The sequence below is a fragment of the Cibotium barometz genome, chromosome 2, assembly GCF_041138505.1.
Source record: "Cibotium barometz isolate CiBa-2024 chromosome 2, ASM4113850v1, whole genome shotgun sequence".
NCBI classification, from domain to species: Eukaryota; Viridiplantae; Streptophyta; class Polypodiopsida; order Cyatheales; family Cibotiaceae; genus Cibotium; species Cibotium barometz.
Window position 1 is genome coordinate 6,238,898 of NC_141047.1, and position 24,266 is coordinate 6,263,163.

A 24,266-nucleotide genomic window follows, 5' to 3' on the forward strand; every position below is an offset into this window, starting at 1 on the left:
CAGACCATAAAATTGAGCTAGTATCGGGTGCAATACCTATATTAGTATTCCTCCGTATCCGCCTAGCTAGACTGAGGAAGACGAGGTAGCCAAGCAACTAGCTGAATACTTGAGGATGGGTCAGATTAGACCAAGTAAGTCTCCTTGGGGTGCCCGAGTTCTCCTGGTTAAGAAAAAAGATCAAGGTACCTGGTGGTTTGTATTGATTACAAACGTCTTAACAAGGTTACAATTACAAACAAATACCCATTGCCTAGATCAAAAGATCTTATTGATAGGTTGCATGGAGCTAAGTATTTCACAAAGCTTGATTTGTGAACCAGTTATCATCAGATCTGTATTGCAGAGGAAGGTGTTCCTAAAATTGTTTTTATGACACATTACAACCATTATGAATTTTTAGTGTTACCCTTTGGTCTCACTAATGCACCAGCAACTTTCCAACATATCAGAATGATTTATTTCGGGATCTGTTAGGAAAATGCATGGTGGTTTTCTTAGATGACATTTTGACATATAGTAAAACTTTGGCTGAGCATGAGAATCATTTTAAAGAGGTTCTAGGAAAGCTCAGGAAGGAGAAACTGTATTGTAAATTATCTAAGTGTGATTTCTTCAAGAAGGAATTATTATACTTGGTTCATAAGATCTCTTAAGATGGCTTAAGTATAGATTTGGATCGAATCCAAAAGGTTTTAGAATGGCTAGTTCTGCGTACAGTCAAGCAGTTAAGATCTTTTTTAGGTTTCGTGGTGTTTTTTCAAAAATCTGTCAAGGATTATTCGAAGTTGATAGTGCCTTTTAGAAACCTTCTTAAGGGTAAAAATAAAAAGTCTAATTCTTTGATTGAGTAGAATGAGAAGCTACAGGGAAGTTTCGATACTTTGAAAAATAAAGTTCGAGATGCTCCTGTGTTAACCTTGCCAGATCCTACCAGGCCTTACATCATTGAGGCTGATGTTAGTGATTTTGTGATAGGCACAACTTTGTTCCAGGATGGGAAGCCTGTAGCCTTCAAGAGTAAGAAACTCCACGAAGCACAGATTAGGTACCCAATTCAAGAGAAAGAGTTGTATGCGATCATTTATGTTTAACTTGACGGAAGCTGCATAGCCTCCAAATAATCCGTCTCAATAATGCCGGATAGTCATCGAAAAACTCTTTGTCAAGCCATACCGCTTCGTGGGTCCCTCGGTCCTGAAACTTTGTGAGGAGAGGTCTTTGTCTTCGGCCTGAGCCATGCTTGAAGCGGTACAAAAGGTAGCTTGAATCACATTGCTGATGCATTGAGTCAAATTGGTGAGGTTAATAAACTTAGCTTTACGAAAATTACTTCTAACTTGTATGATTCACTCAAGGGGGAAAATGAAATACATATATTTTCTTTAGAAAGTATTGGAATTTGGTAGAATCGGGGTCCAAATCTGAGGTAGATCAAAACTTGGTGGATCAAGCAAAGGCCAACCAATTTTTATTCGGAATGGTCTCTTATTCCGAAATGATAAGGTTTGCGTGTCGAATGTGCCGGAAATTAGACTCAGGATCCTCTTTAAGTGCCATTATGCACCATCGGTAGGACATCTTGGCATACAATGAACCTTGGCTTTGGTTAGATGGACATTTTACTGGCCAAAAATGAAAGATTTTATTCAGAGTTATGTGGTCCGAAGTGATCAATGTCAGATAAACAAGGTTGAACACCTTGAATCTACTGGGTTATTACATCCTTTGGATATTTCGTCTCGAAAGTGGGAAAGTATTTCCATGGATTTCATTATGATACTTTCACGTACTGAAAGATGGCTAGGTTTTTTCCACAACGACAACAGTCAAAGCGTCAGAATTGACTTACCAATTTGTTGAGAAGCTGTTTAGACTGTATGGTCTACCTTCTAATATTGTGAGCGATTGGGACTCTCTCGTTAATTTATTTGAGGACACAAACTTGTACGACATCCATGCAAAGTGGGTCACCATAATGGTAAAGGATATGCAGTTGGCTCGTCGTATTCGCGAAGAAAAAGGGAACGAAAAATGATGTATCTCAATTTTCGATGTATCTCAACTTTTCATATTAATGAATTTTTGATGTGTTTTATATCTTCCTTTTGTATATTTGATTGTCTATTTCATTGTTTAATTAATTTAATCGTGTAATACATCTTCCATCACATTTCAATAAAGGGCTAGAAGGGTGCAAAAAGGGCCCCTCCGAGCCGCGTGCAATGGCCATTTTCGCACCCTTCTGGCCCACATGGTTTTTAATTATAACATGGTTTTTAATTGTAAGATGTATCATTGCGAAGGGCATGGGGTGGGAAAATGCTGTGTATAGGGGCCTCGTACAAGCCATTTTCGTGATGGCTAGAGGGGTGTGAAAATGTTGTGTACGGGGGGCCTCGTACATAGGCCATTTTCGTACCCCTTTGGCACTCCTAAAATTTTTTGTAAAACTTTTCCTAAAATTTGAAGGTTTTTATGAATATTAAAACTCAAATCCCTTAAAATCGGCCGTAGATCAAAATATCAATTAGGACAGAAATATCATATGGAATTAAGATGCTCCTATAGGCAACCTAATATATCATGAAGTTGGTCTCCTTAAATGGTCTTTTCCCAAAGTGAAGAATGCAAGGGAAGGAAGATGATGTAAATACAAGACGATTGATTTTAAACCTTCAAAATTAGAATGCATATAATTTTTGATTTCCTTTGTTAAATTAAGGTAAATTAGAGATCAAAAGGGATGGCCTCGTACATCTTCATGTGGTTCTCAATATCTTTTTACATGATCACTGATTACCAAACCAAAGTTATTTTTTAAATTTTCACCATTTTTTGTGATTAATTAGGGGCTAAATAAGTTATTCTCATTCTAGTGGAGGATGTAAAGCTATCAAAATCGTGATGGCCAGAGGGGTGTGAAAATGCTATGTACGGGGGTCTCATATAGGCCATTTTCGCACCCCTCTAGCCCTTCTAATTTTTTTTGGTAGTTTTTTTCCTAAAATTTGAAGACACCATTTTATATGATTAATTAGGGGTTAAAGAAGTTATTCTTATTCTAGTGGAGCGTGTAAAGATATCTAAATTGTGATGGCCAGAGGGGTGCAAAAATGCTGTGTATGGGGGCTTCGTATAGGCCATTTTTGCACCCCTTTAGCCCTTCTAAAATATGTTATAGTTTTTTTCCTAAAATTTGAAGACACACCATTTTATATGATTAATTAGGGGTTAAAGAAGTTATTCTCATTCTAGTGGAGGGTGTAAAGATTTCAAAATCATGTGACCAGAGGGGTGCGAAAGAGCTATGTACGGGGCCCTCGTGTAGGCCATTTTCGCATCCCTCTGGCCCTTCTAAATTTTTTTATAGTTTTTTCCCTAAAATTTGAACGTTTATTTCCGGCCATGTCATCAAGGGAAATCATGTTTATTTCACTTGAACACCAACTCAAAATAAATGGCAAATATTTTCACATTACAAATTAAAAGCATCATTCTGCATTGTATTGATATAAAAAGTTACATATGGGATTTGGGAATACTTTTTACAAGTGAGGTTCGATGCTTCTTAGCTACGGAGAGCTCACTGGTTAGAATGGCAGTGGTAATTTCTTGAGGTGAGTCATGGCCAAGCAACTTGGCAATTTCTAATTGGGCAAGCACCTTGCCTCTATATCCGCTCCCAAAAGTGGTCATGAGACTAACGACTTTTTAACTAGGATTACAAAACTGACCGACTGGCCCAATAGTGGCCACGCAGAGTTGCTTTGAGAAGTTCTTCAATGAAAAAAGGGGGGAAGCTGGCATTCGTGTGAATTTTTTGTGAATAATCACAAAGTCATTGGGTGGGAGGTGCCCGATGTAGTGGGCAAGAGCCGGATATGGACCTGTAGTAGATTGCGTTTCCCCACCCCGCATAGCAAAATTGTCCATCTCTAGTACCCTCTCTTGCTTATCATCTTCATCTGCATCAGCCTTTCTTTCCAAGTCAATGTTGGACTTGGATTCATCGATATTATGTGTTGGAGTTGGTTTCCAAGGCACAATTGTGCAGGATACACTTTGTTGCACCGCTTGGAACTCCTCCTCGGTGACGTTTGCCTGTTCTGCATTCCTGGCTGCCTCCAGAGCAATCACCAACTGTCTCCTCCATATAGAGGCTGTGAGTGGGAGGAGGTTCTCCTCCATGTTCCCTGTGTTGGAGTTGTTGAATGGGAACTCCACCTTCACCTTGAGCATGCTCAAGCACTCATCCATGCGGAGGCCACATGACTTTTCAATGTCATGCAAAAAAATGAAAATCTCTCCCCCCACCACAACCGAACATAGAGAGTCAATCTCTATCTCAGGAAGGGGGGCAGAGTCATCTTCATCTTCAATGGCGGTGCTGCTTCCATTGGCCTCAAAGCGGCACGGATTTTTTGCGAGCGCCAATGCACCGCCTGGAAATTATTTTGCGACGATCAGGCTTTCATTGACACCTGTGTGCGCTCTGCACTTAAGGCTCTTCCCTGTCGTGGATGAATCCGCCAAGGCGTAGTTGTGGCATTTTGACCTCCTCTTCCTCCTCTCCTTCTGAAAAAGGAAGAAAACAAAGTAAAGGAAGCGATGGCCAATCGCACCTCCATTGAGCTTGCGTACTTGCTTCTTGCCAAGCTCTAGGAAGTGTCTAGATTTCATAGCCATTGCTTCAAATCTTCTGAGCCGCTTTTGGAAGGGCCTTTCATTGTGGTTGATGTACTCTAGGAGGTTGGAGGGCACCCACAATCTGTCATCGGTGGCCAAAGAGACAGAGTGCGACTTGAGGTGGGTGTCCATGTAAGATAATGTATCCACAAATAATTCTTCATGGAGGCGGAGTGTGGAGATCGAATCGATCTCACCAGTGAACATTGCGTGCAAGTGTGTGGTTTCTGGAATCTCACTCTCACGGAGGAAGTCCATGAAGCGTTCGTAGGCAGCCATGTGCTCTGAAGCTCGAGAGTGGAGGTGACTTGTGCTATTGAGAATGAGTGAAAAATGACACATAAGGCCTTCAAAGTACTATTTATACAAGATAGTGGCCACTTCACATTGGACCTTTTTTTGTTGATTTTTTAAAAGACGAAACAACCTCTTCAAGAAACCAGACAACATATTTTAAATATCGAAGTATCTCAGAAAATATTTTTTTATACAAAACTCCGGTGGAGGGATATTACAAAATTGTTCCAGTGGATACTCATAGCTTAGATTCTTTGAACAAAGGTGACATCATCTGGTCCCAAATCCGAGGACACCTTGGTGTTTGCTTCCATCCCTCTTCCAACCTATCCAAACACCCAACACAGTAAGTGACCTCAAAAGGGGTGAGCAAATACAGAGGTTTAAATGTCAAACAATCCTTACCTTCCTACTTTGCACATTGAAGCAAGCATTATTGATTCCCTCAAATCCCAAAATGCATAGGTGATCACGGACGTTCAAAAGGCTCCAATGCTTACTTGCTTGAACAATCTCTACCCCCACATTAGGTAGGCCTATAGAGAGATATATAGGCTCTACTACCTCCTCTTGAGCTTGTAAGGGTATCCATGCACCCTTCTTCCTCATCCACCGCTTGTAACAGAAATGAGTACACAAAGTGGTACGAGCTCTCGAAAGAAGACACTGGAATGCACTACATTGCACCTGAAATTCTCTCCTTTGTGCTCCCCCTCCACAAGGTCCTACCCTTGCCCAAGCAAATTGACAATCCCTTCATAGCCTATCACCTTGCACATGTACATTGTTGGCGTTCGTGTGCAAATAATGGCCCAAAACATGTGGGCAAACACGTGCACAGGGCATGCCCAGCTAAGACCAACCGATCTTGAGGCATTTGTGTACTTCAAAGAAGAATGTATATCATTGGCCATCTTTGCTTTTTAAGAGCAACAATAGTCCAAACATCAGGCATTGGCCATTCAACACTAGAGAGAGGGAAGGAGAGGGGACCTCTTCAAGCTTACCAAACCCATTAACCTGTGTTGGGACTACATATTTGTAGGTGTAGACAAAAATCTTTCGACTAGTAAGGTCAGAAGGGGCACTGTCAGAGAATACACCATCTCCAATGTGCACATGTATGGCATTGAATGTTCCTGTGCTCCTTATGGGATGCTCCTCAATGATATTGGAAGGAAAAATATCTAGAAATGAGGAAACTATCAAATAAAGTTGAAAAGAACAATTTAAATACCATGTACACTAACATACCAAAGTGAAAGCATATAGTTGCAAGGGAAACGAGGACTATGACGATGTGGGCTCAAAGAAATTGAGTACACATGTTGCACTAGGGCCACAAATCCATCATGCCTTGTTTCCTTGAATCCTAGTAGACGCCCCTTCCACTGGCGCTTAACCACATCTTGACGTCGAACTCGATGCGGTCCAGGGGCACTGGACTGCAAATACACCCAATCTCCCTTTTAAAATTGTTTTTCAACCCAAGCACCGTGTTCATCCTTGGTATTGTGCATGAGCAGAGCTCCAACCTCGTCCCTTGGCCTTCTCTTTGACAAAGATGCACTACCCTCCATAGTGTGTTCTGCTAGAAAGGTTTTAGGGGGGGGGAAGAGAAAGAAAGAAGGTTGTACAGTAAAGATTAGAGGTTGTTGGGGGGAGAGGGAGATAGATGTGGGTGTGAGGAGATTCGAATGTGTGCGCACGCACGTGATATCTCGAGATAGAGAATGGTGCAAATCTGAGCATAGTAGAGAGAGAGAGAGAGAGAGAGAGAGAGAGAGAGAGAGAGAGAGAGAGAGAGAGAGAGAGAGAGAGAGAGAGAGAGAGAGAAGGTTGCACAGTAGAGAGAGAATGAGTTATGGAGATTTTAGGTTTGGGGTGAAGAGGATGATGTTGGAGAGAAGAATAATGTGTAGGGGAGAAGAATAATGTGTAGGGAGAGAAATCTGAGGTGAAAAAATAAGTTTTTTGATATAATATGGTTTGGGTTGGGTTTTGAGAGGAAAAAATGCACTTTTGAATTAAAAAAAAATCATATTTTTAAGGGTTTTTTGACCCACGAGAATGATGGGGCTGAAATTGGTGGAGCCCTCTTCTTTTTAGAAGTTACCCCCTTGCTTTATGGCACCCTCCTACTTTTTTCACTCCACCTCCCTAATTATGAAGGCCACTCCCTACTTTTTGAACCCCACAAATGTAGTAATGAGGGAGACAAGCCTAGTTGCCCCCTACTTTTGGAGGAGACCAAATGTGCACACTCCTCTGTTCCTATTGGTCCATTGCTAATGAAGGTCATTAGCAAAGGGCCCAAAAGATGTCCAAAGGTTTCCTAATGGATAGGTTTTTTTGAAAAATTAGGTACTACTACACTCATGTATCTAAGTTCACACCTCTAGACTCATGTCTATAAGCTCACGATGTCTACAGGATCACATTTGTAGGTTCACATGTATGGACTCATGTATACAGTTTCACGTCTCTAGGCTCACGTGTCCAAGTTTACATCTCTAGAGTCACGTCTCTTACCTCACTTATGTAGGTTTACATCTCTAGACTCGCATCTCTTGGCTTACGTATGTAGGTTCACATGTCTGGGCTCACATCTCTTGGCTCATGTATGCAGGTTCACATCTAAAGGCTCATACCTTTTTTATATAAATTCAGTCCACGTACTTTTCTGGATAGGCCTATTTAGGGCACAAAAATCTAAGAACAAGGCATATGACACGATTGGTGTGCACTTATTTTGCAAGTAGGTAATGAGTGTACTTAATTTTCTAATAGTAAATTTTCTTTAAATTCGTAGATGTTATAGATTGTGTAACAAGAAAATCTTCTAAGGACATGGGTAGGTGTGTCCATAGTTATGGTTGTAATAATTAGCACATATTGGGCACGTAACAAGAAAATCTTCTAAGGACATGGGTAGGTGTGTCCATAGTTATGGTTGTAATAATTAGCACATATTGGGCACGTAATATACTCCAAGCTCATGTTTGCAGGTTTATGTCTCTAGGCTCATGGCTTCATGTGTCCAGGATCACGGCAATGTCTCTAAGCTTACGTTTGTAAGCTCGAATGTCCAGATTCATGTCTTTTTACATGGGACTATGGGTTTACGCCCTTTATACGAGAGCTATGTTTTTGGTGGTTTTGTGATTTTTTAGACTTGATGGAGTGTGCTTAGTGTTCTTATTTCTAATTTAACGATTATGATGCAACTAATTAAGTATTTTTAATTGTTTTTTGATGGTTTAACATACTTCTACTCTACCAATTTCACAATGCATGAGCAAATTATTTAAAAAATATAAATGCATGAATAAAACTTGATAATTTCACTCTAATTTAACCTAATGGAGCTCAATGCTCATGTTTTCGGACTGGATTTCACTCCTAATCACAATTGCTAGGATAACTCTTAGATTAAAGTAATGAAATCTAAGCCTCTTAATCTCTAATTTTATACAAATCACCAGAAATGAGGGTTTTATCCTCCCAATAGGATTTTCCTAATGCAAAATAAACTCCAAATCAAAAGCAACAAAAAAACACATCCAATGCTTCAAAACTATATGTTTTTCAAAGTGTGACCTCCTAATCAACACCGAGCAATATTGGGTGATCCCGATAGCTTAGAATGGGTGAAAAAATGGAGCTAAGCCTTAGGCTAGTCCCTGATAGATTAGGCACCAAATATGTTCAAGTCAAGAGCTTACCTTAGCCTTGTCGATGCATGTGTTGTTCGGTTTTCCTTTAAGAGCCACAATCTGCAACTTCCCAATGTGGTTGCATTAGCCCGTCTACTATTGTGCCATCACTTAGTTTTGTCACATCGGAATACTCCTTGCCACAAAGGGGTGAAAGGAGAGCTCTTAAGGCCTAGATGGAAGCAAGAAGAGATGGTTCTTTGCCATGGTTCTCTCTCACAAAAGTAGGGGAAGAAGAAGTTAATCGAAGAGGAAAGCCTACAATTAAACCTATTCAAGCATGCATTCATTTAGCAAGCATGAATTCAAAAACATGCAAGCAAGCAAGAAGAGGAAGAAGGAGAGCTCACAAGTAAACTATTGTAAGGAAATGATTGTCCATTACTTATTATCAAAAATGACTTATATGCAAGTGACTAGTTTTCACACTAGTTCACCAAACTTAAAAATGGTATGACCTCTATACTAATCTTAAGCAAGTATGTACACTAAGTTTGTAGACTTTCCCTATTTGATATTAAGCTCAATGACACGATAATTATATTCTAGCACCATCTTACAAAAGTTAAATGTCCGTTCTCGCGAGGCTCAAGATGACAAAGTACCTTATGGTACGTTTGGAGGGTGGAACCATGCTAGCCAATAGAATACTTAACACTCTTAAAAATGAAATATAAAGATGTGGCAATTAAATGAAATGTGATCACATAAATATGAAATGCACATGCGAATAAAGATGATATATAAAGATGTGGCAATTAAATGAAACGTGATCACATAAATATGAAATGCATACTGGTTTGTTTTTCAATGTGACCGTTAAAAAAAAAAACAATGCTGTGGTGCTCCGAAAAGACAATTGCTGAAATTTCTAGTTCTAGCTTCAACCGCGAAATGGTTTTATAAGCACGTGTACCATGTCTAAACGTCACGTCTCTCTCTCTCTCTCTCTCCTGCCTCTCTTTCTCTCTGTCTGTCTGTCTGTCTTTCTTTGTGTGGGTGGTGGGGTGGGTTGGGGGGAGCGATCGCGCACCCCTGACAGTCTGCATGGCAGCATTGTCCTGCATTGTGCAAATAAGCAGAAAGAACCGTTATGGGCGGAATATCACATGATGTCAAGGCTACTGTGAACCCCCGAGGTTAGGGCTGGATGACGCTTCTGCAGGTGGAGCAGCAGCAGTTTCAGAGCCCTCGATCCACCACGTGGTCCGATGGGGGGGGTGGAAGCGGCAGCGGAGGCAGCCCGCGCCACTCGTCGCGTGGCAGAAGCCTGGATTACGACCTCCGCAACGCGCCCTCCTACCACGCCGCCATCATGCGCCTCCTCCCCTCCCATCACTTTCACCGCACCACCACCATGCACTACGTCCACCGTAACCCTCTTATGCAAATATCCATCAACGCCGGGAATGCTAACCTCGCCGACAATCCGGCCTTAATCAGACCGCAAGTACACGGCCAGCGCGAATGCCTCTGCGACAAGGAGCGAAAGCACTACCGCAAAGACTGGAGACCCGACGACCTTAACGCTGAGCGTATCCTGCACCAGCCACCCCATAATTATAAAATCTCATCATCGCCCAACAACAACAAGTGGAGCTTTCTCCACCACGAAAGGGATGATGTGCGTGTCGGTGATGATCATCGGTTACGTCAACCGGCTGCCGAACCAAACGCTGCCGCACATCGTGTCCATAAGGCCGCCTCCGATCACTTCAAATCTTGCACGGTCTATCTCGAGGTAGATATTATGAGTGCTAACCCAGTAATATCAATATGTGTTTCTTTTTTGTTTTGTAATTCCATGTTTTTTTCCCCATATATATATATACAGGTGAAGCTGGCAGAAATGCTAAGCCGACACAAGCATGCTTTGGCTAATACCACAGCTGTGCCAGATGCAAATCGTTTAAGAGTGTGCTGGCAGGTTCGTATGATCTTCAACGCATTCACATGCTTATAAAATGTGAATATACGATACAAGAAGCAAGGCCTGGGAGTAGCTGGAATATGGTTCATCATGATGATGATGATATTTAACCTTGTATGGGGATTTGAGCTAACGTCATATTTAAGGTACTAGAGCAAATAAATTGATTAAAGCTGATCATGGTCACGTGGTGTTCACTGCTGTTACTTCTTTGGTTGTTTAGCTCCTTGAAGAGCTGTCAAGGATGAAGACTCCTTTTGCCCAAGTGCTTTCTACCATTCACCAAGAGCTTGACAAATCCATCCACAGTACCTATGTTACTGCCGAGACCACCGTCACTCCTATCTTCCAACGTGTAAGATTATTGAGAAAGAAAAGCTATGGATTTGTCCATTTATGTTAATGAGTGACTGCTCGAGCCAAGAAATGTTAAATTATGGGAATGTGATTGCTTGCAGGTGCCATATTTTGAGTTGGTTGGTAAGTTAGAGTCTCGGAAAATAAGTATTGAAGGTGAGAGAGAAAGCTTGAAAATTGAGATTCTTGCACGCCAAGCTGAAATTGCCTGGGTTGAGCAGGAAATCCAGGTACCATTAATAAGATCACAACTCTAGGTGTTTTTCACATAATCAAGCGAAGCTTCCCTTCCATGTCTCTCTCTAAATTACTGTAGAGAGCAAGTTAATTATGGGTGTCCTTTCATCTTGACGAGTTTTCAAGGATTAGTGTTCTTTCATCTTGGCTGGTCTTTAAAGATTAGGGTGCACATTTGACATCCAAATTTTGACGAGAACTACATTATATTCTACAAATTGAAGCAGGATTTGAGAGAGAAGCTGAAAGTAGCCGAAGGAGTGGGTAGGGAGATGGAGAGTAAACTCACCACCATATTGGATGCTCTTGAAGCCACCATTATCCAGGTACATATTTAGTCTCAAAATTTATTCTACGACCCTTTTAGTGATTGACCATATAATTTAATGGCTATCTCAAGCTTCTAGCACTACAAGAGAAGGAGGCATTTTCTGAGGGTTTATTTTGAAGTTTTGTACAATGGATGAATGACAACATATTGGCAAACTAAAATGGTAACCAAAACCAAAAAAGGGGGCGAAACAAAAGAAGACGCATACATCATACATGTACAAAGATAACTTATTAAATGAATATTTTCGGTAAACTGAATGAAGGACATGATATTTGTAGCAATTGACATATCCAACAAAAAGGCAAGCAAAAGAATTGTTAATAATATATAAGGTTGCTTCTAACAAGACCACCAAACCCTATGTACCTATGTAAAGATCCAACTTATAAGAAGCATGTTGTAATAATTGAATGGATGACGCTAACTCTTTGTGTAAAGATTAAGGCTATTGGCCTGCATGCAATATATTCGACAGTCACTCTTCTTCTCTTCTGCATACCGGCTACGTTTAAATCTCTGTGCTAATAATTTCTTAGGTGGTATCAGAGGTTTAGGGAATTAGCCTAGCATAGTTCTTCAACTTGTAGAAAAGTCAATTAAAACGTAATTCGTCACTCCACTGATTGGTCAATGAGAACACACGGTGGCTTGACCTCAATCTTCTTCTTGTGGCGCTCAAGTTCTTCACAGCAACCCAATCCTGTAAAATAACTACGTGTCAAGATGGAGATGTGTCTCCAATGAATTGACCTTTGTCAGATTGTGAATGGCATAGAAGCTAATCCTGGCGCCCAAGATCCCGATCTCTCTTTATATGCACCGAGTTGATCCTTCATCTTGTGAAAGTCAACCTTGGTCTTAGGACTTTAGTTTAGACTTTATAATAAAACTTACTTTATGTAAGTCATAGCCTAAGTTAGGTTTCAATTTTACCTTTATTAAAACTTACATTAGTTAAAGTAACAGCTTACTTCAAACTTCTTCAAACTCAAACTCCAAACCCATAGCCATGGCTGTCAACTTGAAGAATTCCAAGCACCCACAGTGGAAAAACAGAACCCAAAACACTGACTCTAGTTATCAATCTTCCTAAAACTGGTTTCCTGAGAGTCCCACACCCATCACCCCCTATAATGGGAATGTTACTTGTGGTTATTATTATAAACAGCTTTATCATCTTGACCGTGATTGTGCTATAGAGCAAGTGACGAGATCAATCCATGTTTCTTGTCATCATGCTATTGAGACCAACCTTGCACCACTGCTTGTATCCTACCGACCTTTTCTTGCACCCATAGGATGGTTTCTGGGATTCTCTGGTGCCCTGCTCATGCCCTAAACATTATTGTCTACCTGCTTCCCATGAGGGATTAGCCTTGGATTAGGCATGTCCATGTACATGCATATGACATCCCCTCCTACTAAACTTGATGACAATGCACATAACATCCCCTCCTACTAAACTTGATGACCAACCTTGACCTTGGACAATTTTCTCATCATCCTCTGTCTCCACATATGATCTTCGATACTTGTCATCCTCCCCTTCTTGGGAACCTTTTCATGAAAAACCTTGCCATTCCCTAATTCCACTGCAAATTTTGGTGTAGATATGTGCATCTGCTCCACTTATCCCCTGGCCCTTCATGCCCTGTCCCTGAACTCTTTCTTTGGTCTTCTTTTCTTGAGTATTGAGTCTAGCTTCCCCACTCCACCCCTTGGGAGGGATCAGATACCAAGAATGAATCATGCACAAGCCTTATATAGGCCCCTTGAGAACACCCAAACTGGCTGACCTACTGTTAGCCACCAGTAGAGAGGATAAATAAATGTCATCATGCTGGCGACCAACTGTGTAGCATTGCTTGTACCCTATCGACCTATTCCTACACCCATAGGATAGCTTTTGGGACTCTCTTGTGCCCTGCTCATGCCCTAAATGTTATTGTCTACGTGCTACCCATTAGGGGTTAGGCATGTCCATGTGCATGCACATGATAGTTTCACCCTCAATCTCGGTTGAATATAGTAATTGCAATAACTGCCTACATGAAGCATGATCAAACAACCCTCCAATTATTCACCACAAGCATTGGCTCACCATTTGTAGCCCCAGATGACATGTAGTACTTCGACACAAGGGCCAAACACCACATAACACATCATCTCTTAGGGCTAATCAACTACACCCTCAATAGATTGGTGTGGCCAAGAGGAAGAACCAGACCCTCATGGAGGTCGCCTGCTCTATGCTCCTCATTTGTGATCTACGTCCATGACCAACACTTTAGCTTTATACGCAAAATCTTTATAAAAAATTAACCCCACATTTTGACATGACATTGTGCATTGCATCTTTCTCCCATTGGCCACTTGCACTGTGTGTAAAGAGTTCAAAGATGTGGCTGTAATTTTAGGTTTTGCAAGGATTTGGCATTGACAAAACTATGTATACTCTAAGGAGATCCCAAGGAAGGGTGTTTATAGGGGTGGGCTTGGGCGGGTACGGAGAGCCCATAAGAAGAAGCGGGAGACTCTGACTATCCACAAGGATATGTGCCACTCTACCCTTAACGTAGGCCTTAAGCCTCAAAGTTTGAGTATTTTTGCACCCCATGTAGGAATCATGAGACAATGTACACAAAGTGGCATTCTTGCATGAATCACCCAAAGTACACAGTTGGAAATCCATCATCATAGTTATCCAAATCTTTTTCACTAGAATAAAAAGAAAAATCCCCATCAAGTTCATGATCCTCTTCTTCTCCCATTAATTCATTGCATTCCGCAAACTCATCCATTTCTTTGGCATGCTCTTCCCCATCCATCTCCATGAGTATGACATTAAGAGTAGCATTTCTAGCCTCACATGGTGGTTGTGCCACTTCTCACTGTATTTGAAGCACAACCCTTTTCTCCTTAGCTCATTCAACTGGTCCTCTTTTACATACTTTGACATACTTTACCTTGCTTCTACCATCATTAGAGACCTCTCCATCCCCACTTGAAGCCTTAATTAAAGCACCACTACCAAATTTGTATTTTATGTTACCATCCTTTCCATAGACAATAGGGTACCTAGGAATAGTCACATTTGAAAGAGCATTGCTTGTGTGTCTCACACAAGCAGATGTGGCAACTTCAATCCGCTTGAAGCTCTTGTAACCATCCTTCAAGGCATGTTTTTCTTCATATATCTCTGCCAACATCATAACTTCTTCAAGAGTGGTTGACATTTGAGTATTGACATCGGCCCTTATATCTTCTACAAGACCTTTGATGTAAACTACCTTGAAATTTAATCTAGGCCTTTGACATAGAGCATGAGCTTGAGGAACTTGTGATTGTAACCTCTCACACTTACCATTTGTGTCAAATCATCCCACTCACTAATCTTGTGAGCACCATGCAATTTGGAAACAAATGCATAGCTCATTTTATCCTTGAATTCCATCCAAGTAGTGATGTCATATCCATCTTCTTGTACATACCTCCACCACGTGTGTGCATATCCTTTGAATCGCAAAGTATCAAAGTACATCTCAGCATGCTCACTTCTAGGATTGAGTTTAAATGATTAGTGTAAGATTAGTCCCAATAATTAGATCTTATATACTTGGCCTTCCTTTCACACTTATTTAACTATGCCATGCCCATGTTTACAAGCATATAGGCCATAGTCATAGTTTATAGTTCCCATATTAATATTTACATATGTCCATATCTGAGCCCACCAATGTTACAATTACGAGATACCCCCACACACTGGTCCCCTCGTACCATGCATGGCCTCACCTCCACCGACCATGCGTTCCTCCGACCACATACACCACCTCTTCATGGCCAAGGGACACACGCTTTTTCACAGTCATCCTCAATTCTGCTACATCCTCGCCAACCATGGCCTCGTCACCAAAACACCCCTTGTCTTCTCATGAAATAGAATCACCTCCCAAGAAGTACCGCTCTCTGCAAGATGTCTATGCGCTCAGCCATCCGCCAACCCACCCTTGGACTCTGAGCTTCCCTCGGCCTTCGATCAGGTGGAAGATCCACAAGACTCCAACTTGAATTGTGGAGCAGAGAGAATCATATTTCAAATGGTCATAGCTTAGAGCTGCCACAGGGCCGGAGAGAGCCTCTTCCATCGAGAGACAATTGTCTTCATCCAAGAGGTGGATTCTTCGCCGGAAGTTCAGTCCTAATGGCACAATGGAGCATTACGAACCTCGCTTGGGCTTCTCCCAAACTTTCGACTTTGACTATGAGGACACTTTCTCCATGGTCCTGAGCATTGATTGATGGCACAAGAATTGCAAGAAGCTGATCAAGCTGAACGTCTAGAGGCAGTTCGACGACGTGAAGAAGATGCTGATAGGTCCTTAATGGTTTTGTCCCACGCGTCCATATTACTGCTTTAATGCTTAAACCTTAACACATATGACTCCGTATGTGTGCTAATTTCTTAGAATACAGGCAACATGAAAATGGTGCGGCATCATTTTGCTTAAAAAAGCAAAGCCTCAAGAACCAATTGGTTTCCTTGGGGCCACCCAGGCTGCAGCTCATGTGGCTCTTCATTCGTTCAAATTTTCTAGGTTCTCTCTTGAAACAACCGCAGTGTTGGCCCATATTTCTGTTCTAGTGTACTACATGCATTAAATGATTTCTAAAAGTCCATATTTTGACGTTTGACTTTCCTCCTGCTTTGTAAGGTAAGGACTCTGCAGGAGGAGATGCTACAATTGAAGAGGAAAATGCAAAAGGCAAAAGTTGAACAGGCAAGAGCTCATGAAATACAATGCGAGCAGGTAATGGGAAGATTCCTGTACGTCCTCCCTGATTAGCCAATGATGTAGTTATGATAATTGCCAGGTGATTGCTTCCCCTTTACTGATCAAGCTAATCAGTACTTACAGGTAGGTATTCATGAAGCATGTTGTCTGCTGCAGATGATAAGGCAGGAGCGTCATGCCAAGCTAGAAGAAAACTACAAATTTATGGCACAAGAATTGCAAGAAGCTCAAGCTGAAGTAGAGGCAGTTCGACGTGAAGCTGCAGACAGGTCCTTGGTTTTGTTCATATTACTGTAACTTTAATGCTTAATATTAATAAATGGGAGGGAACACACACAGTGCAATTACCCCGTGCGCAATCTTGTTTGTAAAAAATGTCAGTGTTCCCAAGCAAGAGCTAGGAGCTGCAAAGGCAAAGGTAGAGGAGTTGCAGAAGACCCTTGCGGAGCTGCAAGCAAAAGCTGCTTTGCAAACTGCAACTGCAGGCCAGTTGACGCCTAGGCCGCACTGGGATGAGCTCACCGGCCACCCCCAAGGCCCCAAGTCCACTGCTGAGCTATTGGCCGAAATCTGCAAGCGCAATGTCTCCCTCACGCACAACATCTCCAGGCTGCAAGAAGATTGTGTTGCTACGCAAGCTAGCATCTTATACGAGGTAACCCACCTTTTGATATGTGCCATTTGAAAAGTAGAGCTTTGGCAGAAATCAATTTGTCCTCTTTTTTTTTTTTTTTTTCATGGCGGATATGGCTACCAAATTTAACCCAAAAAAAATAAAAAACCTTTCTTAACCAATCAAAATAACGAGATGCTTATACACCAAAGCATATTTTGTTTTTCGAGCAGTCCATATCCATATGGATGCATATGGGTACGATTATAATTATTACGATTTTGATTGCAGTCATGATCATACTTATGATTCAAATTTGAAATATAATCACAATTCTGATTTAGAATATTTTAGTGTGTGTTTGTGAGAGAGAGAGAGAGAGAGAGTATGTGTTGGAGGTTTATAACAAGTTGTGGTAAGAGAGATGCTAAAACAGTCTTGAATGTACAGAGGTTACAAGACAAGACTCCAATCAAAGACAATCAACCGAACATCGCTCCTCCTCATCTTGACCCTAATAGCACCCCTGCACTTAACCTAAAGGCATTAAAGAATGACATAACACAAGCTTCAACGGATACAAAGAAAATCAATAAAGAAAAAAGAGAGACCAAAGGCAACAAGAAGGCCAAGAAACGTGTGAAAAAGGGTGAACAGAAAAAATAAACTATTTACTACACCCGTGACCCTAGCCTGTTAGCTTCAAGTTTGCTTGCTGAGCTTGAATCACATTATGAGCAAACGATCATGAGATTATGTCCATCATACGGATAATCAACATACCATGTTGCAATGCTTTATGGCATAAGAATACTATTGCCCCATTATGGTTAACACATTCTTTTCAATAAGAGAATAATTCTCGTTTTTGCGTATACTTTCTTAGTTTTTGTAAAAGTGGAATATTGACTTATTTTGGTCACTTTAAAGGATGGACCTTCCTTGTGAAACATGGCATTCTCAATAGATATTCACACTTTAAAAGATGGACCTTCCTTCTCAAATGAGTGAAACATGGCATTCTCAATTGTGGAATATAACATGGTATATATAGTTCAAAGGGACCCCTCTTATCTTACTCCCCCAAGCTTGTCTTTTGTGAGGCATGCCAAGTCGCATGCCACAGTCTCCCCGACTTGGTGTGCCTGGCCACGTTCTTCCTTAAAGTCCCTTCTCCTACCATGGGCATTAGCTCTATCCACTCTAGTCTCTGTGCTGTGAGATGGGATATGGCATCCACCCCCATGATGTTTCTTTTGATTACATGTATGTAAGCCTATGGATATATCCTTGTACACGGATCAAATAGAGTAACCTCCATGAGAGCCTTGCACATCAATTTTGGCTTCAATAGTGGATATTTGGATCATTTCTTTATAATCCTCAAGTGGTAAAGCTTGTATTGCCTCTTATGTAGGGTCTTTTTTGTACCTCTTGCTGAGTAACCTTCTAAGGAACCTATGTTAAACTTGCCATATTGATTAGGATATATGTTTTCTCTAGAGACAGTAACTCTTTGGGATCTAGAGGGTTACTGGTGGGAAAATCCTCTTGTGGAGGAGAATAACAAATGTTAGTGTATCGTGTATTAGTGACATTGCTGGAGTGACTGAGGAATAGAATGAGAAGATATTCATTTAGTAGTAAGTGGATAGTGTACATGATAAGTGTATTGAGACATGTCCTTTGGCTGAGAAATGGATTAGTGATTGAGGAGTAAGATATTCATTTAGTAGTAAGTGGGAGGTAAGTGGAGGGTGTACATGATTAGTTTATGGAGACATGTCCCCTGGCTCTCCCTCCTCTTCATCCCTAAGTGGTGGTGGTGGCTTTTTGGAGTCAAAAAATATTTCTAATTGTGCCCACTCATTATGATTTACAAACTAAGGATATTCTAAATGTTCCAAAGCAAAATCATTTACTAATGAAGTATGCATCAATGTTAGATGTTTATCAATGTATTCATACAATTTAGAATGCCATGTGAGTACTTTCATGAATTTTAAGATATAAGTGCATGCTGTAAGTTTCTAGCCACCTTTATGTTTGGAACCATTCTAGACTAAGCTATAATGGTTCTAGCCACCTTTGTGTTCGGAACCATTCTAGCCATCTTTGTGTTTGGAACCATTCTAGACTAAGCTAGATAATATCTAACATTGCACAGAGAAGGTTATCTAAAGTAGAAAGCTAAGAAATCTACCCTATCATCTAAAATGAGCACTATTGGATGAAGGGTAATGAAATAAAGAATCACCAATGTAAGATTAAGGCAAGATTAAGAAGCTAAGATATGGGACAAATCATGTAGACTAGCATGCAATTAGCAAGAATCACACACATAGCAAACATAATGTTTAAGTGGTTTAATCTCCCACCATGAGAATGGAAATAACCTTCCATAAGCCAAAGTGTGGTAGCTCAAGGCTCCATGGTTCATTCAAATAATGTCAAATGATCAAAAGATGTCCAAATAGAAACATGATCAGGATCATGCAAGACCAAATGTGAATCCATGCCATCATTCCCATGTAGTATCACTAAAAAATTAAAGGTAGGATCCACTGCATCAATATGAGTATGAGAATGATCCAAAGTATGCACCATACCCTCATGTATAAAATCCCCTATATGTGTATATGATTATCCCAAGTAGAAGTATGATCATCAAAATTATCATAGTCATAGTTGAATATTGATAAGGTATCCACGCGTGAGAGATAAGTGGTGTCATCAACCACATCACTAATCATGGTATCCTCAAGGTCACCAAGGTCATTTCCATAGGTATGATCTACCTCAATGAATGGTCCTCCTATATGACCTATATCCCGTGATGAGTTAATCTTAATCAATAATAGATCTAAAAAAAACTCCAAATCAAAACTTAAAACACTCTAGATCCATGTGTATAAATCTGCCTCTCCTAAGAGGTCTCATCTCAACAATCTCATTTACTACTCTCATGCATTATGTCTGGCTACTCAAATACATGAACTATCCCAACACGAACACTGCTATAGGTAAGCTACATAATAGCTAGGAGTAGTGATCGTATGAGGTTTGTCTCCAAATGTGAAATCTGTAGAGGAGTAGCCTAACACAAATCAGGCCTATGCTCCTTATAGTCTATCATATGCTTAAGAATATGTGAAGTATCATCAATGTCATGAGCAACAATAGACGTATCACCAGTTGAATGCCTATGAACATCTAAAAGACCCTCATGATCGACAAATGCATCCTCATGATCCCTAAGAAGGTAGGTTAGCATAGGAATGCCATCACTCGTAATGCTCGATGCTATGCCTACCCTCAAGATCATGTCCACACGATCTAACTCACACACATCACTATCACATCATCATCATCCTATGTGTATTTGTCATCATCATGTGCACATGTATCAATATCATGTACATGTGTAATGTTATGTGCATGTGCATCAATATCATCATAAGTATGTGTGTGTGATACATCATCATGTGCATGTATATGTGATACATCATCATGTGTATGTGGGTGTAATAGATAATCATATGAATCTGCAGCGTTGGTGTAGTCCACGTCCTCAAGAACATAATCAAGATGACCCAAGAGTGTGGGATACTCAATCAAGTCGCCAAAAGAAATATCGTCTCATGTGAACAATACTAAACCATCTGTGCTGATATAGCCAAGCAATGAAGTTTTGAAATTATCGTGTGTGGACCACCTAGACCATCTAGCACATATCTTCTCCTTATCAAACAAATGCCCAAAATGACTGGGCATCAAATTGTGAAGCTTGAACATCCAATACTGGCATGAATATACCGCCTCATGATAGCAAGAAATCTAAGCCTTGAAGTGCCAAAATGCATGTGCAAATACGGTAAAAGATATACAATACATTCATGACACAAGAAGGCAAATCAAAATAGCAATCGTAGAGCCATGATGATAATGCATAAGCGGCTCCCCTACAATTACAATCACAAATGCTATTAAAATGATGTTGATGACAATATGACTTCGCACCATGGCACCATGGCGATCAAAGGAAAGATAAAAGTAATAGTCCATGGTGTGGATAGTAAGGACTCTGAGTGGTTAAGGGTAAATAGGCAAGGGTCCTAGAGAATGTGAAATATCTTGGAATTTGAGTGGGAAATATAGATGGCCAAAGTGTGAAAAACTAGTGTGAATGAAAAAGGGGTAAGAACCGTAGGCTCTCCCAAACGTTTTGTTCTCCTCTCTTCTTCTTTCAAACACTGCTCAGAGATGATCCTCAATCCTGCTGTGTGCTAAGCATTAGGAATGAAGCTTTTTTTGTTTGTTGAAGTTGTTAGTTAGTTTAGTTTAGTTTAGTTTTTTTTTTAAAGTCTACACTGCCTGGTGCTAAATTACTCCCCTCGTGCTGAACTGAGCTTCTTTAGAAGCTCATTGTGATGCATGCAGGCATGGCAGCTTAGGTGACGATGCTCAAGAACTAGATGCTGCAGTTGATGGCCGCTGTAGACGACGCTTTAGGCGCGATGAAACGGTCATTGTAGATGATGCCTGCCTTAGGTGGTGAGACACTGTTGTTTGTTGTTTTGCTCTAGAAATTTATGGGTAGCAGCAACAGGTGAAGATGCGATTCACAGCCCCATAATATATCGCCCGCTATCAGCAGCCTTCTCTCTCACTCTCCTAGTAGAGGCTCTTCTTCACTTCCCCACAAATTGCAGTCGTCCCTGTATGCAAACTAGCGCAAAAGCTACACATGAAATTGCACTCCTTTCACCAAACTTGTTTGCTCTAATAAGTCTAGTTGCGTCTCTCTTCTCTAGTATCAGTTGCATTTTTCTCTTCTAGTTTTTACTGCATTTTTCTGTCCAACTATCGAAGCATATACCATCTATTTAAGAGGTGTACCCACACCATACTTTCAGCTTCTTCTTTCGGTCCTTATTACTAACCTACATTAATCTTTTCTTAGAGCAGATTTCACCCAACAAGGCCCATAATCTGAGCGATTTCAGAGTTAATCTACACTTCTCTTGGCTTAATCTGGGTCTTCTAGAGTTAATCTCCACTTCTCCTGGCATAATTTGGGTCTTCTGGTGAGCATAGTAGCTTGAAAAGCCAGAAACCAAGCCAAGATTCAGCTTATTTCATTGATCTTGCTCTACTTTCGAAAGCTTAGGCTACCTGCATTGCAAGCAAAGCTCATTCGTTGTCTCCCTTTGAGAATACAATTGTCAACAACATCCACGATCAGCTCCAATAAATTCAAAAGATATTGTCGGACATCGATGGAGGAGGAGCGGGCAGTCAGAGCAATTTAGTATTGTGCCTAAGGCTGCCTGTCCAAGTGTGTGACTGCCTAAGAACTCCAATCGTGGTGGAGAAGCTTGACGCGGCCAAAGAGCTCTTGAATGGTGTCAAGGCTATTGGGAGAAAAACCTTGACTTGATATGAATATTGATCTCAGCATCAAGACTTGATTTTACACACTTATCTTGTGTGCTTTGCTACAAAGCTTAATGATGCTTTAGAAGGACAAATCAATTTGCAAGAGACTTTCCCACTCTTGAAGCCTTGTATGCAAGTTAGGAGATGCTTTGGTGTATGGAGCACACTTGCTTACACCAGTAGACTGGGTTCAATTTTCAGCACGGTTCACACCGAAACTTGTTGCTAAAAACTTGTAAATTTTTGTATCCTACTTTTTTGCAAATGTGTGTCTTTGTTATGTGTTTCTTGACAAGATCAAGATTAAACTTCATCCAAATTGATCACTAATCATATTGATTAAAGATCAATGTTGTAAACTCTTTCTTGGTCAAGAAATTGTCATGATCACTTCATAATCTTGCATTACTTCCAACAAGATTCAATAATCTTGCTTGCTATAGCATCAAATTAAGCAAGAATACCATAGTTGTGTTTATCTTGTATCAAACTTTGTAACATTTCTTAATTTCTTACAGTTTCAACACTTTTCTCTCGTAAAGAAACAAAATTCTTGTAAGAAATGGTCAAGCTTAAGAAAGTTTCAATAAAAAATCACTCACTGTTCAAGTTTGTTGATTTCTACACTTAATCTTGTAAACTTTACAATTTTACATCAAGATTCTTGAAATTTGAATCTGCATAGGAAGCTTTGTATAAATTTATATTAACTACAAATTACATAGTAATCTGTATATAACTCCTTTAACAGGACTAGATTATGTATACTGGATTGCTCAAATCTGCTTCAAAACTATTAACTGCACTGAAATCTATATAAAATCTTCAATCTACACCAATTCTTGATAAAAAATGCACAAAAATCTGTAGAGCAACCTTCAGTGTCCTCCAAAGCTACCAAGATTTCCCATAACTAGGTAAAATGTAGAAGAAAACTAAGATTTATGAATAGATTTGATGAAAAGAAACATGAATCAAGGAGATTTAGCAAGAAAGATCCAAGAAAAGCACTATGACTGGCTGAAAACCTTAATTCAAAAATCAACAAAATTAAGATTCTCTCAAATTTGTGCAAGAATCAAGGTTTTTGATTGTGATTAGCATATATCCAAAAATGATTATCATTAATCCCATTATTAATCCACTCAAAGTAAAATAACGATAGGATTAGAAAGTATAGGTCAGCACGAAATATACACATGACTATTGTGGGATCATTATACCTATCTACATTTTTCCTTATTAAGGCTATATCCCCGAGGGTTAGATCCTTGTTGGTAATGTTTACGTTAAGATGTATAAGTGAGAGCGTTAGTGAAGAAAAGTGAAAAGAGGGTTTGTAGAGGGACCCTAGGAGCTACTGGCATGGTAGTCTGTCAATTAACTTGTCCATCTAGTTTGGAGATTCTACTACTTGTCATGGCTTAGTCTACTGAGCTATTTGTTGTTGAAGTTAAAACCTCCCTAGTGGCTCTAGCTTCTTGAAGTTCGGAATACTTGCTCTCTCTAGTTGCATTAACCTTTATGCTAACTAACATCCACTTCCAATGATGATGGCATAGCTACAGACATACATCATACACCGCACCATATCATCAAACACTTCCTCTTCCACAGCTTCGTGGGGTGCAGGGCTATTGTCATCCCTTTCCCACTCATCTCTGACAATAGATCTGTTAGATATCCGTAACGCCGCTATACGAGCGTTACCACAAGAGGGGACGGCCTCTGGCTCACCACCCAGCCATAGAGGAAGAATGAGGATTGCCCCTCATCCCCCAGGCTATATAGTGTGTGGCCTGCCGTCCACACTAGCCTGGCCGCCCATGACTCCGCACGGGCGTCCTCTCCCACTGAA

At 40.5% G+C, this 24,266-nt stretch overlaps 1 protein-coding gene across 1 annotated transcript; it reads left to right on the forward strand.

Moving 5' to 3' along the window:
* Positions 1 to 9,771: 9,771 nt before the first annotated feature.
* LOC147640582 (uncharacterized) lies at positions 9,772 to 17,062 on the forward strand. The gene is made up of 8 exons (XM_086808447.1): positions 9,772 to 10,443; positions 10,537 to 10,629; positions 10,856 to 10,987; positions 11,091 to 11,219; positions 11,454 to 11,552; positions 16,276 to 16,371; positions 16,513 to 16,625; positions 16,738 to 17,062. The coding sequence occupies exons 1-8, from the start codon at positions 9,853 to 9,855 to the stop codon at positions 17,039 to 17,041; spliced, it is 1,557 nt and encodes a 518-aa protein (XP_086664573.1). The 5' UTR covers positions 9,772 to 9,852; the 3' UTR covers positions 17,042 to 17,062.
* Positions 17,063 to 24,266: the final 7,204 nt, after the last annotated feature.

What these genes read in the sequence shown, in the direction of transcription:
- LOC147640582 (XM_086808447.1), top strand. Translation starts at nt 9,853, where the DNA reads ATGACGCTTCTGCAGGTGGAGCAGCAGCAGTTTCAGAGCCCTCGATCC. An exon ending in CTTGCACGGTCTATCTCGAG is followed by an intron (nt 10,444 to 10,536) that starts GTAGATATTATG and finishes ATATATATACAG; the next exon opens with GTGAAGCTGGCAGAAATGCT. An exon ending in TTGAAGCCACCATTATCCAG is followed by an intron (nt 11,553 to 16,275) that starts GTACATATTTAG and finishes CTGCTTTGTAAG; the next exon opens with GTAAGGACTCTGCAGGAGGA.